The sequence below is a fragment of the Meleagris gallopavo genome, chromosome 6, assembly GCF_905368555.1.
Source record: "Meleagris gallopavo chromosome 6, MGAL_WU_HG_1.1, whole genome shotgun sequence".
Taxonomy (NCBI): Eukaryota; Metazoa; Chordata; class Aves; order Galliformes; family Phasianidae; genus Meleagris; species Meleagris gallopavo.
The window spans coordinates 14,655,616-14,672,808 of NC_139409.1; the positions used below are offsets into that span (position 1 = coordinate 14,655,616).

A 17,193-nucleotide genomic window follows, 5' to 3' on the forward strand; every position below is an offset into this window, starting at 1 on the left:
AAAAATAAGGGAATAGAAAGTTGGAGGAAGCTTTCTTCAGAATACTCCAGGTGTCAACACACAACAGTTACCTAATGCAATAGTATCCACTATCTATACAGAATCTCTCAGACAGGACAAAATAGCTACTGAAAAATGTTGTTTTTCAAAGAGTTCTTACAGCTGCTTGTAGCTGTGCCTAAGGTTAGTCTATTAAGACTAAGAAAGATTCACCTCGCACAAGCCAACCAGCAATGGGACCTTCCATTCATAGCAGCATGAACTCATCCTCCAAGCAAAACCACAAGAATAAAAACACAAAATGCCTTAAGGAGGGCTGAATGAGTGGCATGCACAGACTGGAATAAACCCACTATCATTTCAACCTGACAAAGCCTCAGACAACTGGCGCAGGTGGCCGCACGCATGCTCTGCGAAGGACATACGACTTACTGCAGAATCCTGCAAAAATCCACTTGCCTGCCCTTATGCAAAGGAGGAAAGAAAAAGGTACAGACGCAGCAGAAGTGGTCAGCCTTCTCAAAATACTTACTGATAACTCCGGCAGCACTCGTGAGCCAAGTATTTCATGATTCTTGTTTTAGAGAAGTTTCTCACTTCAGCTAAGGTTCCTTTCCAAAGGACTAATGCTCACCGCTAATAAAACGGAAAAGTGACTTCACAAAGTTACCAGATATCAACATGCAAGGCTGGCGAGTACATGTGCAGTCAAGATGATTCAGATAAGTCAGATAAATTTAGAACAACGCTTTCCTAAAAGCATGCGTTCACCAAATGCAGTGTACACGCAGGAGCTATATTCCAAGCGCTGATTCCAAACATCAGAACAGAAAATTTATTAGTGAAAATCTCCTGTTAAGAGTTCGCTGCCATCTGAAGTCCTCGACAATGTTACTCCTCGATCTGCCTTTAGTACTTCCATCCATCACTGGATTTATCCACATAAAAAGCTATAGGCTCTCCAACCTCGGAGGACTAAGCCAAATGCAGTGTGGCAACTTCGCATAGGACCGGCCTTTTATGGTTGGAACAGTAGAGCTTTGATACAGCTAATCTACCATAAATAGCTCTTGAAACTCAGAAGGATCAAATCAGCTGTTGCAACAGTCCCAGCCTGTAGCTGCTTCAAATCCAATTATACTGTCAGCTCTGTCTTGCAGCTTTCCTTTTTATTCCCCCATCCACAACTTTTAAAGTCCCACTCCTACAAGAAATTAAATGCTGCAGGGACAAGACAGAATAAAACGTGTTTCATAAAAACAGAAACAAGCAAATATTTTTACAGTTCTCTTAAGAAGAAACGGTTTTGCTGTGTTAAAAACATCTTGAGCATTTGATGCCAGTAATTTTTTTAAATCAGCCTTGACTCGTAATGCAAACATACAATCTGAAATAAGTAAACAGTTCCAAGAACAGTCGGCTCAACCTTAAAAGGTGGGTAAAAATAAGCAGATAAAACTTCACAGCGTGCTATCCATGGCCCAGATTAAGGTACTGAATTGCTTGCATATTTTTATCATAACTTACACACAAATGCAAAGCACTAGAACTCATAATGTTTCCTTTCTAGCATTTTGAACCATTTGCCCACCAAGAAGCTCAGGACTATAATTTCAGAACTCTTAAATACCTGGGAGCTTCCAAAATGAATTCTTGCTAACAATGTAAGTCAACAGAACCATGAAAAGCACCCCAAGGGCTGCCAGAGCCCTGCGACCCCGAGCACTCAGTGAAAGGAGATACCCTTTGGAGCCAGGGGAGCACAGATGAGCAGCGTTATCTTTATGGTTCACTTCACAGTGCAAAGCAGCAGCACACAAGTACATAAGGATACATAAACAACAGATGTATTTTTAACTGTGTATTATTAACATCTCTCCAGTCTTTCCAAAACAAAGAGTTAAATTACTCCAATACAGTGCAGGAACTCCAAGACTCTGACAGGGATGATGTGCCCTGTGCACAAAGTCTGAATCCATTATCTGCTGGGAGCACTTTCAGCCTGCACATTGCCCCCTGTAATACCAGGTGCAACACTGGTTCTTCTTGCACAAGGCAGAGAGAAGAGTATTACTAACTCCCAGTGCCCAAACTGCTTTAGCAATGGCCAGAAATTTGGCTTCTCTAGAATCAAAGCAACAAAATAAAACATAAAAAATAAGCCCATTGTGGAAAATTCTGTACCCCTTTATCAGCTATATGCTACCTCACTCCTCTCTGAGCTTTTGTTCATCTTATCATCTCAGCTAAAGGGCCTGGGCTTTACAAAGTATGCAACATACATCGAACACAGGAGTCACTGCCTTCATCATGTCTGCAGTGACAGTGGATAACAAAGTAACTTCAATTAAGTGTGGGTGGGTTAAATGGAGAGGTTTGTTATTTCCTTCAAACAATGCATGGAGAGCCCAGCTATATCACTTTCTGCAAGTCTCAGAAAAGAAAGAGTTGGATGTGGGCACAGAGTTTCCCTTTAGGCTCTAGCAAGTGCCCAAACAGATTAATTCAGATGTACAGCAGACAGAGCGCTTTTCATTAGCATGGAGTAAACTGAGCATGTGACAAGTAGATTAAACAGACCTGCAAGATGTGCCTGAATAAGTTCATCCCTTTGAATGCTACCTGTAGGACTTGTCACATTGTGCTGCTTCTGCACACTGGTGGAAAAGTAGCTGAACCAATTGCTGACAGAAGTTCAACAGAGCTCTTAGAATGCAGCAAGCATGCTTGCAACTGCTAAGAGAAAGAGCCGTCGTCAGCACACTGCCAGAGCACAAGTGCTGGCACTTTATGCCCTACCCATAAGCATTTAACATCTTAGAACTTTTCTTGCTGAGGAATTTGAAGGATGCGGGCTATGAGATGGAAACGCAGCCCCCTCCTCAAGGAGCACAACTGGGATCCCTTGTTTCTTTTAGACATACCACCATATATCTTACTGCTGGCATTCATCCTCCCTATCACACAGGGCATTATGTTAAAGATTTCACTTCCATGGCAAATGTAAAAAAAAAAAAAAAAAATCCTGCATGTGTTCTTTTCACACATACTTCCTTAGCTGTAAACACAGAAACAGAACTGGTCATCATGGGAATGCAACACTTTCTTCCCCTTCCTCCCCAGCACAAGATTTCTGTAAGCACAAAGTGGAGCAAGCTACAGCCAACACATTAGTTTGTCTCTAGCTCTTTAAAGAAAGTGTAAAATCTGACTTGTATCATACAAAAATGATACTACTTCTCAGGTTACAGGCTTTGTCTCAATGAAGACAGATGTACAAATGAATAAACACAACTTTGGTACCATGGTCTTCCATTGCAAGAGAGGTTATGCGCTTCTGTGACTAACAGTCAAGAAAAACCACGCAGTAGAGTGCACGCAGCTTAAAGGAGGCATGTCTTTATTTAACATTCAGCTTCCTCATTTACAGCTATCTTTTTTGCAGCTGGAGATAGGAGGGAAAGGCAAGACTTCCCAGAAAAATCAAATTTAATAACAAGCAACTTACCAGCATCCATTGTTAGAATCATGACCCCACTTCTGTGTCCCAGGAAGCAGGAAGCCTTACCCATCCAGTGCATGCGAATGACTCAGAAGGACTGCATGGCTTTGTTTCAGCTTATATCTTCCAGCTCATTCACCCCTCCTCCCCCGTGCGGGATAAAAGTGATGCCTGTGCCTGACCATCCCCATTGGCTCAGTTCAGAAGCCACTCATTCAGCACATTCAAATTGCTGTGAGAGCCTAAAATGACCCACGGAGAAATTCTTATTTATCATTTTTCAACCCGACCCACTTTTTTTTTCTTCTGAGAGAACAAGCCATTCATTGTTTCACTATCAGACACATGCCACAGTTGGTGTGATTGTCACGGGGCCAAATAATTGCCTGTGCTCTGAACTGGGAGAGGTGGGCAGCAGGGAGGCATCCCCCAGCCCCAGTTCCATGGCGCTGGCTGCCTGTGGAAGTAAGGACATATGTTTTATGCCACAATCTATGCCCTCCAGCCCAGCCTCTCTTCAATACAAATTACATACACCTCCAGACTGAGGATCTCTGGTTTGTCAGGGAGGATTTACTCATTCATTTTATTTTTAAACAGGAGGATAACTGAAGAAGTAAACCCAAACTCTATAGGTTAAACTTAGCAGTAAAGAAAGGTTTTTTTATGTTTGCTTTTTTTCGTGTTTGTTTGTTTGTTTATGTTGTTTTTTTTTTTAATCTGTAGGACTTCTTAAATATAATAGCTGGGATGAGCTTGCCTCTACCCAAAGAATTTGGAAAGCTGTTATAATCTATTTGTTAACCACCACACCAGTGAGATAATGCAGTCTTAAAAAAAAAAAAAAAAAACATATCACAATATACATGCAATTCTATCTGATTAAGAGACACCTCTGTCTTTTGTTAACTTTGATCATACAATAAGAGAGACTAAAAAACATGCACATGGAAGGAGAGAAAGTGGAGGACATTTGTCTCTGTGCCACACAATCCTCAAGAACTTACTGTGCAGCTGTGAAAGGCAAGTTCCTGCATCTCGCAGTGTGAGGTGTTGACAGACACGGTATCTGTGCTTAGAGATTCAACAAACACAGTGAATGAAACACTGGTGTTCTTCATCTTTTGATAAGAACTACCTTTTCCAAATAAAGCATGGGCATATTAGGCTGACATTTCATCACGTTAGTCACCACTAGATAACCTAAGATTCATAACTGTGATACAACCACAAGTGTATTTTGGAAGTGTTGCTTCTGCTTGTTGAAATAAACAGAGCTCCCTCTCCTCCCCTCCTGTTTTTAGAAAAGGTATCAGTTGCAAGTCTCACACACTAACGTTTGCAAGGCAATAACGAACTTAGAATCCACAATTCAAAGGAATTAGCAAAAGCATGATAATTGAGTCATCACTTCTCAGATTTCTTTACCTTCCCTTGCTTTGCACAGCTCCACAACAGCCTTGAGTCATCACAGTCTGGGGGAAACAAAGTATTCCTAAACACAAAGATTTCTAATGTTTTCAGTGGGACACCACAAGAAAAGTTTTGGAAAGAGGCATGGGTAATTCACATCTAGAAAACTAACCCCAAACCTTTTCTTCTTGATCTCTATTCACTGAATTTCTCAGGTAGACAGATTGCTCCTCAAAAACTTTCTACAGGGGTTCTGTTTTCAGAAGGAAAGTTAGATTAGTGAACCACTAATTCCATCCAAAGTTTACAGCTCTCAAATTGTTCTTTTGTTGATCGTAATCAATAGCCAAGAACATAGGGCAGCAATCCCTGAGACGCATGCTGAACTTTTGGGAATGACAAAAGGCATACCTTCCTTTCTTACGAATAATGATTAATTAGAAGAGGGGTGCAGCAGTGTGGAAGATGCACTTTCCACCTACTCCATTTTTCTTCACTTGGCAACATTCCTGTTAAAACATCACAATGATCTGGACCAACCAATCAAAAAATAAATAAATAAATAAATAATTGTGAGTATTGCACTTCAAAAACTGCAAGCCCAAATCCAGAGAGAAACTCTATGGAGAAAATAACCAAAGACTGGTTCTTACCTACAAAATACAAAGCGAATAGTGAGAGCCCCCAGCACCTAGACACCAGGCTAACCCAGTGCTAATACAGGCATCTTCAGACAAAGCGAGCATGGAAGTACTCACAACAGGTACCACACCAAATGCACACATTTCAACAAATCACTCTCAAGAGGATTAGATTTTCTGTATGCTTAGTTTTTGCAAGAAGCCCAGTACTACTGTTCTGCAGCAGTAAAACACAAAAGTTCAGACAAAATATTCTTTAAAAGAAAGTTTTCTATCAGTAAGAAATTGTGAAATACTGCCTGGTATTATTGCTTAAACAGCCTACTTCTGCTTACTTTCAGAAAGCACACAGTAAAGAAATGTGAAGTGAATATGCTTGTACTAAATATTTTCTGAGGAAGTTTTACACGATTAATTGTATTCAGAATTATCAAGATTCAATTCATTTTTCATGACCATGGATATCTAATCTTTTGGGAATCGTGGTCAAGTTTCACTTTTCTATTGCAAGCCTTTCCAACTTGTCAAGCTCTACCTCCTTTATTCCAGTCTTTACTCAAACTTCTACTCTTTACAGCATGCTCTCACTGCCTTCAGAAGCTATGGCAAGTTGAAGAAAAGGGTTCTCTCATAATTTTGGAGCAACATCTGAAACAGTACCCAACGTACATTTGAGAAAAAAACAGAGGCTAGCTGTTGTGAGAGAAATAGTGGGACCATAGCTCTTACCAGCAATTATAGCCAGAATTATACATCACTTCTCTTTTAGGAAGCTTAAGAAATCATGAAAGGATTTTCTATCCATTATTTTGCTGATATAAAATAGCGACATCCTCCTGATCATCTCCAAGAAATCGTGTCTCTCTACTCACACTAACTGTATAATTTTCAAAGAGAAAGCATGGGATTCCATGCTCTACACCAGTTGCGGGAGCTGCCTTTATGAAAGCAGCAAGACCTGATACACATACGCACACAAAAGGTCTCTTTTGTTCTTCGTTTGTGTGGGGAAATGCTTTTCAGTTTTCTACAGGAAAAACAACCATAAGACATATTAAAAATCTGGCTGGATTAAACACCACTTCAAGCTTTCAAATAACAGAGAGTTGAAATGTTTTTAAAATGATACATATCAATAGCTTTATACTTCCAGAGTGTTTTGCAAACAAAAGACATCTTCTTTGTTGGTTTTTATCTGAGTTCTCAGAATGTCCATCCTCTATTACAGATAGATTTGGTGCTACAAGTGAAGAACTCATTTCTCTTCAGTAAAGGGGAATGACAGATGAAGGTGAAGGAGAAAGATTCTCTCACCCCACAGCTTGTTTTCAAACAGTGACAGCACAGGGAACAATGGACCTATTTATAATTTTAGCTTTCAAAAAAGAATGAGTTCCTCAGTGTTGCAAAGCAGGAATGACACCAAAGCATAGTGCTGAGCACAACTGAATGAAGCTGGCAACAAAGTACTCTGTTAGTCATTTTCATAGAGCAGATCATGAATGCCTTAACACCATACACTCAATCACACCTCTGCAGCCTGCTCTGTGATGGCTGGAAAACCACACCTCATTGTACCACACCTCATTCATTACAGAAGAATCTAGAAAATCATTTATATTCAAGAAAACAACATAAAAACCATAAAACTCCACTGGTAGGACCAGATTCAAGCATCTTAGTAGTCAAGAACTAAGTTGCAAATGTATCCCAAAAATTGTAGGGGTTGGAAGGGACCTCCAGAGATCATCAAGTCCAAACTCCCTGCTAAAGCAGGTTCTCTACAGCGTACAACATAAAGGGCAGACTACAGATCTGTGACTAAAATGTTAGATTTGATATAAATGCCATTAGAATGGTTGAAATTATGTTAACACACAATTGGAAGAGGCAATGACAGGAAGGCTGGAAGAAGAGATCTGTCTCAGCTGCCTGCTGCCTATTCCTATAGGTGAAGTTTTGGGTACACCCATTGTCATTTTCACATTGAATTACATTTCACCTTAAAGTAGCAGCAGCACTTACGAAGTATTTAAATATCATTTGTCTTTCCTGAAGGCATAAAGGCTACTCAGGAGTCTGAACTGTTACACCACTGCATTTTATTTATGCTATACCTTACACAAGTATTAGAAGACATATGTGGATTCTTCTTTAAATGTTTGGTACAAACTCTAGGGGAAAAAAAAAAAAAAAAACCTAAAAAAACCAATCATCACTACCACCACCAACAAAAAAAGCCACAGTTCATGGTTCAGATCAGCACACTTTTTTCAGCACAGACATACCTTAAATCCCAGTCATCCAGGTCTTACTCTCCAGATAGCTCTGTATCACCATGACCAAGATAGTCCTCCTCCTACAAGAAATAAATACAAAGTGTGGGTAAGAACCTCAAATGTACATCCCAGGGTATGAAAACAACTCCAGAACTCCTAGGCAGTTGCACAAAGGGATAAATACAGGAATGAGAGCAGTTTATATTGTTACCTCATTCATTCATCTGGACAAGATCATCAGCATGAGCAACACCATTTTTTCAAAGTTTACCTACTGACATACTACAGCTATGTTCATATGGAAAGAGAGGTTTTGCATGATTACCAGGAACCCTGAATAACCTGACCCCTCAGTTAAAGTCAGAGCCTTTGACACGAGACACATTCTTGAACCACCAATTTCTCCAGAAGTGGAGCTTTTACTTCACCACCTCACAGAAAGCATCTGTATTACATCTTTCAGTAAGGTCAAGCAGCACCGAAAGCAACACGAAGATCGCATTGTTCACAAGACTGTTATCTTCACAATCTTCAATTTCAACATTAACAGATACAACTGGAACAGCCAGTTCTCCTCCCAGAGCCATGGTGACCAGATACAGATTGGCAGCCTTCGCCAGGGGAAAGCATCAGCCCAGTAAGCAGGCCTGGCCTGCCCGCAGTGCTCGCCACAGAGCCTGCCTCCTGGTCCCCACATCTTCAACCACAGCTGCTTGTGTTTGCTTTATTAAATATAAACCATCTCGAGCTCTGCCTGTAATGCAAACTGCTGTCCTGCCTAGTGACTTTGTCCATATGGAGATTTGTGTTCATGTAGCATCCGAGCTAGGTTGTTTCAAACTAGTTGAACTACTGTGGCACTGACCTGTCCTTAAGGAGGCCAACTTCTGAACTCATTAACAACCCACAACAATCAACTGCTCCACACTTGCTACTCTATTTTCTACCACTAAAGTTGTAGTTTCTTCCCAAAGAGAAGAGTCCTAGAAGACAAACACCTGACCTCCATGAGACAGCACCTGCGCTGAACAGACTGTTGTCTCCCTTCCTGTAGTAAAGGATCAAAAAAACATATTTTTACTCCTGTGGGGTGAGGCTCAGCTCGTCCACATGTTTTTCTTAGCTGGCAAATACACTGCTCAAGTTCTTCACTTTCACAGTCGCTTCATTAAACTTTCTGTTTTAATCAAATAAGAGGCATAAAATGAAGCCATGATACTCTGAGCAACCAGAGCAACAACTGCTCAGATCACTGCTCTGCGTCTACTGCAGCTGCTGAACATGTCAGACACTAATAACAGCATCTAGAGAAGAGGTCAAAGCAAAAATAATTAACTGAAAAGGCAAGACAGACAAGACAGGAATTTTGCTTGAGTTCAGAAAAATTCTCATTTTCAAAAGCAAACAAAAGCCCCAGTATAGGCTACTTCAGAGTCCATAGGAACGGGAAAGAGAGCAATTCAACTTGCCCCAAATGTCATGCAGCTGTTAACACATTTTAATTAACTCCCTTTTCACCATCAACTCACATTTACACTCTTATTTTGGAATAAACTACTCCAAAATTCCTTGAATATGGCAAACCACATGCTATTCCCACTTCCAACTTTCCAAGGAACGCTCATTTGAAGTGAATGAATGATAGTGGCTTTCTGTCCTTAAACAGAAAAGCCAGGGATCTGAAGTGCAGCCATAGGTTTGGTCAACTACTTCAAGGGTTTCCTGGAAGTCACCGTGAGGTGGGAAGAGACAGCATCCAGTGCACTGAACCTAGCGTGCACTGCCGCTGTTCCCATGGAACATTTCGCTATTTCCTCTGATTTGGAAAATGCTACATTTGTGTATTGAAATGAAACAGAGAAAATGGCAGCACTGCAGTTTTGAAGGCTTGTAGCTTTGAAACCTGTCAAAGTCCTTCCTTGCAAAGGAGCTCTGAGTATCTGGTGTGTGTGGACCTTGACAGATTTGTTTGTTGGTGGTTTTACTGGTTGGCTGGTTTTTGGATATTTGCCCATGTCACTATATTCTATGCATTCTTCTTAGCTACAGAAGTTCTTACAAGAAGTTTTGGCACAAATGTATGATGAAACAATCACAAGGCCCAAGAAATACAGAGCACCTATCAGTGAACATTTGCAATTGCAATCAACATGTGACAGCTAGCAATTCAATTTCAACCTTTTAAAGGATGACCTTGGCTGCAATTTTTTTGTACTCTCTCCAGTTTGTCTGAGAAGTGTCTGGCAGGTCACTTGAACCATTTATCTGACAACTCACACACTGTGAGAGCTTAGAACAAAAGCAGGAAAAGGCACTCCAAATACTAATTTTGCCTTTTTGATGGATTCTGCTTTGCTACACAACAGATGGCTCCTGGGATCACATAGTATGTTATAAAAGGAAGACAAAAACCAAAATACTATTTGGCTGCTTGATATTATGATTCAGAAAGACTGGTTAGGGTGTAACTGCTTCCACTAAGCCACACAGATGCATCATTTTTGACTGAAAAAATAGCCAAACTTCCAGTTTTTCTAGACAAAGATTGTCTTGGATGTGGAACATCATGCATCGCTATCTGCACTGATTTATCACTTGAAAGTCAAACCAGGAAAGATTGTCACTAGTGTGCAGCAGACAGAGCTGTCACTGCTTTGTGAGAGCCTGCACCAAATTGGGTTGTATGCAGGGTGGCTACATAACAAATTAGCTACTTCTTTAAAGAGTCCTGTAGTTCTGCAGTTCTTACATGCAGAGAAACTTGAAAGCATTTCACTTAAACAAATTAAGGTAAGAAACATCAGCTGACTATCTGAAGCAGAAGTCCGCAAGCCTATCAGTAAACTAGGATCACCTGACAATCATAGCACCCAAATCCCTGACATTCATTTTAAGATGCATGTTTCACGTGTTAAAATTGCATTTTTTGTTTTTCAGTAGGTTCTGTATATTTTTTATAAGAAAGAAATGATTCTAACAAGTTGAAGAAAGGTGACTTGAATCACACCTGTTTTACGAGCCAATCTTCAGTACTAAGTTTTCTATAATAAAAACATCACTGAAGTGTTATGTCTAGAAAGGAGATTACCTGGCATTGGGAAATAGGTTTTGCTAGCTGATTTAGTTTGCTTCAATCATCTTTCTATTGGATGTGATTTTGTTGTGCATTCACTCCTCTGTCTATTTAGCGTTTTGTATTTTGCTTTTGTATGTAACTAGCTGGTTAAAGCAAGCATTTTTAAAGTAAACATTCAGCTTGTTTCTATCTTCATAGAAATTTAGAATCTCACCAGGGTATGTAGTATGAAAGTGACCTTGAGGGATGTTTGTGTGGCCTATCCCCAACAACTGTGTTTCTGTCATACTTGCATTACATTCCAGTCAACAAGACTACAAGAAAGAACTGTGCCTCAAAATTACTTCATATGTCCTTTCCAAATAGGAAAGGGAGCCAAGCAGTAAGTAAAGTCATACAGAACATTTAGTGCAGCAAGTCTAAAGAGTTTTGGTTACTACACTGAAAATTTCTTCTCATTTCAAGAGGCAAAATGAACTGGTATCCACACAAAGTCTCTGTAACAGCAAGAACAATGCTGTAAGTCACTGGAGCACAAGTTAATTTTTTACTTATATAAATCATCTCCAATCAGCAGGACTCTCCCGTTCAGCTAATTTTCATTTGACCTCAGATAGCACTGTTGTGGTTTGTCCATCTGTTTCAGTCCCCCTGCCCCATGACGTTTTCAGAAACAATCTGCTTTTGCACATTCCAGATGTTAAAAGTGATCACTTTTCTTCACTACTGAGGACGACCTGCTAAGGAGCCAACCTTTTCCAAGTCTCATGGTAGAATCATGCATGACTGCTTCCCTCAACACCCTGAAGTGAAACTATCCACCTGAAAGGTATCATCTGGCACCCAGGAGAGCTACACAAAGCATAATAGGTGCAGACGCAATTCCCTCACCACATCAGTAATAAGTTTATACAGAGCATGAGATAAAGATGACTCCTAGAGCAAGCAGTGCATATAGAAATACATCTGAAACAAAAGTCCCGTTATTGCAACACAGCATGAATGCTTGAGGTGCATGTTGGAACAATCGAGTGCGTACATTCATCCTTACCACATTAAAGCACTATTATTGATACGTGCCAAATACTCCTCAAGCAAGGAGAATTAAAAGCAGGAAGCTCAAAAAAGCCCGTTAGCCAAGAAAGTCATAAGACATATTAGCATGAAGGCTTTTTTTCCAAAATAGCAGGCTATGGTTTCTCTTAGAATCTGGTTTCAAATTTGATGAAATAGGATTCTGCAAGAAACTCTACACCACATCACAAGCTCCCGTCATACACTGACCTCTAGTGTAATAAAGACTCAAGACATCAGGAGTCTTTGCAAAGCCTTAGAAAATACTATCTAATACTAGAGTATTTTCCCAATACTCTAAAAGACATTTCCATGCAATAAAACATACTTTAGTCATATTTTAGTCCCACAAAATAGGTCACTCTCAATAGGTAAATAAAGGTAAAAGAAGTTATGAAACTTAAGCTCTTCAATGGATACAAAACTACTGCTGCATTTACATACTGTAATTTACATCCAAGCTGCATGTAGGTACTCTGAATCCCAGATTAATTTAACTTCTAAATACTCTGGATGTATAGAAGTGTTTCCTAAACAGAGTTTTATAAAGCTCAGTTAAAAAGGCATCCGAGATAGAAACACCTGGTTTGGGAAAACTGTACCTGACAGACACAGATCAGCCCAGGTTCTGCCCCAGACCATCAGAGGGCATGCAGAAAGGGGCCTGACTGCAGCCAGCACTCAGAACAAGAAGTCTGCTGGAAGCAGAGGGAACTCCCTCAAACAGGATGCACAAACCCCCAGGAGTCCTCACTCCCCTAGGTAATAGGGCAGGCAGATGGGATAAGGATAGCAGCTGCCTGGTTTTGACCAACAGCTTTTGAAAAAGACGTTAAGCTGGTTTCCAAAGTGCCAACTCAAAATCTAAACCACTCAGCTTAAACGATTAATAGTTTGCACTTTGTTATGAGCTAACTATAGTTTTATTATGAAGTCTACCTAGAGGGTGTGGAGCAAATTCTAAGACAGTGTGACACAATTAAAATGGAAGCTCAAATTATTTAGGGCTTTAATACCTATACCTAAGCACCAGTCCAGACGAATTTGGACAGCATGTCCCAGAGACATTCAGTTTGTCTCAAAGTCCTGTAAAAGCAGTGAGTCATTCAGAAACCATTTCTGAGTTAAGTGACATTCCCAAAGTGACCAAGTTATGTTTAAACCTAAACATGTAATGCTAAGGGCCACTTCTGAAATACATGCAAGTCATGATGAAGACAACTGCTGGCATCTACCACATTTGTGTTCCACATAACATGGAGCTTCTTGCTGCTCCAGCAATGAGTTCCACGTTAACAAATTAGCCACCTACATCCCGAAGCGTCCCAAGTTCTGCTTTTTGGACTCGCTGTATCCTGCAGTCTAAACCCTGCAGACCTCAGACATAACACCAAATATACAAATTGTAATGAAGCGTGGCAGCCTTCATGCAATCCACTAAATTCTAGAAGAAATGAGATTCCTGCCTACTGGTTCAGAACTGCAAAAAACAAATCTCACCTATAAGAATTGCTTTTCTTTTGTATGCCATAGCCCTTCTATACCCCAAAACTCACACCTAAATGTAGCATTGAGTCAAAATAGCAGTATTCAGGATTTCCAAGGATACTGGTCACAGAGTAAAGTTGTTTTATGCTGAAATACTTACAAGATGATGTTTTAATATGAGAGATACTAATCTAAGCCACTCAGCCACATTTCACTTCTAATTCAAGCGTGCAAACTTGGTCAACTATTTCCTTCATACACATCACTCAGAGAAGCAACAGTATCAAGAAATTCCGTATGCTAAGCTACCATTTCTGTTCACTAAACACTTCACCATGACCAGGAAAGCACAGTGCCTCTCCTCCCTGTCCGAAGGGGGCACAGGTAACACACTGCACGCATCCAACAGATCTCTAAGCAAAAAGTGTGTGGAAAAGTGCAGAGTGAATTCTGATGGCTTGAACAACAGATCCCTGCCATTGTATTTGACAGAATGTATTCTTCCAACTATTTTTGTCCTAAATTCTTGTATTTAATTCAATACATGTGGTAGTGGAATTGACTTTTAGAACAGTGGTGTGCATCAGTACACAGATGTTCCACATTTGTCATGTCACATGAACCTTGTGGCTAACACCCAACCATTACAGGCTAAAAATCCTCCTACATAAAAATCCACACATGATACATTTGTTCCTAGATGAACGATATATTAGATTGCTGAAGACAGGCTTCTCCAACATTGCTTTTGTTTTTTTTTAGCTGGAAGAAGATTTCTTTGGTTTCCATAACTAACACTGAAATACGTACAGAGACCTTAAGTCAAATGGTACCTTGACAAAATTTGACAGAGCTAGAGAAAGTCCTTCAAATTGAACTGATTGTAATGTTAAGAAGCACATGCATTTACTACATATTCATGTCCAGACCTGTTATTTGGCCAGCCATTTTCTAAGGAAGGCATAAAAACACAAGAGAGAAGCAGACAACTTCATAGCCAGCACAGAGCTATAAACTCTTCCCTCAAGTTTCCTAGAGTATTCCTTCGTAAACAAAAGTATGGCACAGAAATCAATTCCAAACCACACTACCTAAGTTCTGCCTTCAGACACTTATGTTCAGCATTGTGATCATCATAAGGAACACAGCTCAGGGGGTGGTATCTGTTAAGACACTTTTGTCTTCAGGATTAGTGAATAAATGTTTTATTAGGCAACTGATAAAGTGCATGCTGCACGAGTTATCAGGCAATTGTGTGTGGACCCAATTTTTACCACTCTAGCAAACAAACCAATATCTGTGCTATCTTGGGGTAGCGGCCCTTTTGACAGATTGCTGTCCATCCAACAACCACATTTCCAAGGGAAAGTTATCTGTAGTTGACTATGCATTCTTCATCAAACACACACAGCTTACAGAGACTTACATGACCAGCTCTTACATTTGGATTTCAGCATACAGTAGACAACATCTATTAATTCATACATCAGTATTTGCAATAAAATCAAGTGGAAAATAAAAATGCTAAGTCTATTGCAAATGACCGACCAACAGTCCATCCTGACATGGTTTCAGTTTCTTGCTGGCAGAAACTTTATGACCTTGCAGGAGTCTCTAGGGCCGGTCAGTGGCTCTGCAGCGACCTCAACTGCTGCCAGCTGCTAGATTCCCAACTCCCCTTCCCGGCTGCACAAGCATTCTGTCCCTGCCCCACAACTTGTTTGGCCTCGTACTGACTCATTTCAGACCAGTGACCACAAAAATAATTCCACTGCTTCCTTGCACGTTAAACACACAGATGACTCAACTCAGGGTCAGAAATGCAGAGCCGATGCACATAAGAAATCTGGGACGTGGGAGTTTACCCCTATATTCCAGCTCCCGGTCCATCACCTGAAAGGAGTGCTGGTGAGGATGAATAACTAGAGCTTAAAAGTCACTGAGATTCACATTAACTCTGGAATAAAATTTTAGAGGTTATCCATAAGGTAGGGAATTTCTTAACAAAAATACCCATTTTCAGAGAAGCCCATGGTCCCCATCATTTAAAGTCGAAGCAGAGACTTCCTGAAATGACATGAAGTTTTCATAGGAATCCTTGCTGAGGCAGGAGACCCCAGACCAAGCCTGAAGGACAAGAGAGGTGGAGGGGAACAGGCACAGAATTGACATTCTCTTCAAGTCTTCAACAAGATCATAATTTGCTGCTGTTTCTTTTTGTTTTTGGCTACAGGACATCACACAGCACATCTATCCAAACAAGTGAACACTTCTGCTTTATCTTAATTGGGTAAGACTTGACCATAAAAAGGGAAAAGACAAGACAGGCTCTTCAGGAAGTTCCCTACATAAGACGTCCCCCAAAGGCAGAATATCATATCACCTCCCTCAACAAAAGGAAGAGGTCAAATTCATTCATAAAGCATCCCAAAGGGAAGCTACAACTTCCTATGATCTCCAGTGTGATGGCTGTTTCTCTGCCAGCCGAATAAATAGTGAAGACCTAACTCAACATTTAAAGGTTATGGTAGACAGAAGATGAAAAATGTGGCCTTTAGGAAACAGCTATACCAATAAAGAAATTCAGCACATACATAATGATGAATTTCTCTCTTAGACATTGTTTCTGTGGCTGCTATGTATCCCCTTACATACACTTCAAACAATTAAGCAGTAGCCATTAACTCATCTGTAGAGCCTTAAGTAGCCTCCAGAGCTTTTAGTCTCCTTGTTTATTTTATGAAATCATAAAACAAACAAACCAGTCTTATTTACAAGGTAAGCTTTGGAAATTTTACTCACTTAGTTGACTGCATAGTTGGTAGAGACTGCCCAGTCCTGTGGGATTCACTCAGTTCCTTGCTAGCTGTCTCCGGTATTAAGAAGTTCATTGTGCTCACAGTTTATTTATGGACTTTGCTTCTTATGTTTTGAACTTTGAGACAAATACCTTAATCTGAGATCAGAGCAATCTTACTGCATACTTCATTGTAGCCAAGCAGCCTTGTTAGTTGTAGTCATAAGCACAAATACATAGAAGACAACAAATGAATTTCATGGGAGCAATGTTATTGCCGTTCTATTTGCCCATTTTGCATATATCTGTTCAGAACATGTCTTTACTTTTTGGCAGGCTATTGAATGAACACCATGACATGCAGCTCTTGTTATAAAGGAAAGTTACATGAGTTATGTGTGTTTATTTCAACACAACAAGCACTTGTGATAAAATTTTTACATTTTCAGAGTGAAGTAGTCTGTCTGTGCTGACAAATTTTGTTTTGAAAACAGAAACAAGTGCAGTAAGCCAAAACACCAGTAACAATGAAAGAGCCACAGCCTGATTAGTTGCATGTCATATAGCTACTGGAGGCAAGAAGCTCCCAACAGTACCGTCAACAGAAGCACCTCCTTGCTCACTCACTCCTGGGAAAGCAGGGCTGTGATTCTCAGAACGTGATTTCCGTGCTCAGCACCTGGAGGCCTTATCATTCCTGGCAAGCAGTTAGCTCTGCTCTCCTCCCACCACATGCTGGGGAAGGCATCTATCTGAACCAGAGCAGACCTCCCTGCTGCAGCTCAGTCCTGCCCTGCACAGGAGTGTGCTCTCTTGCTTTTCCCCAACTTCACACAAATTCATGAAATATATTCTTAAGGCAGACCACCAGTTTGCTAGTTAGCCAGGAGAGGATAAATGAATTTTCTGAAACATATACAAAA

At 40.4% G+C, this 17,193-nt stretch overlaps 1 protein-coding gene across 26 annotated transcripts in view; it reads right to left on the reverse strand.

Annotated features, from left to right (window-relative positions):
- The window catches only part of SVIL (supervillin), a 130,598-nt gene that overhangs the window by 97,192 nt on the left and 16,213 nt on the right, over window positions 1–17,193 (reverse strand). For 19 of the 26 annotated variants that reach the window (XM_085227134.1, XM_085227149.1, XM_085227148.1 and 16 more), the window contains exon 1: window positions 3,509–3,599. In XM_085227134.1, coding sequence (XP_085083260.1) covers window positions 3,509–3,581 — 73 coding nt within the window. In that variant the 5' untranslated portion in view covers window positions 3,582–3,599. Of the gene's footprint in view, window positions 1–532; window positions 932–3,508; window positions 3,600–7,844; window positions 7,916–17,193 lie in introns of those variants that run through there. The other 7 variants (XM_085227150.1, XM_085227147.1, XM_085227146.1 and 4 more) reach the window with 3 other exon arrangements.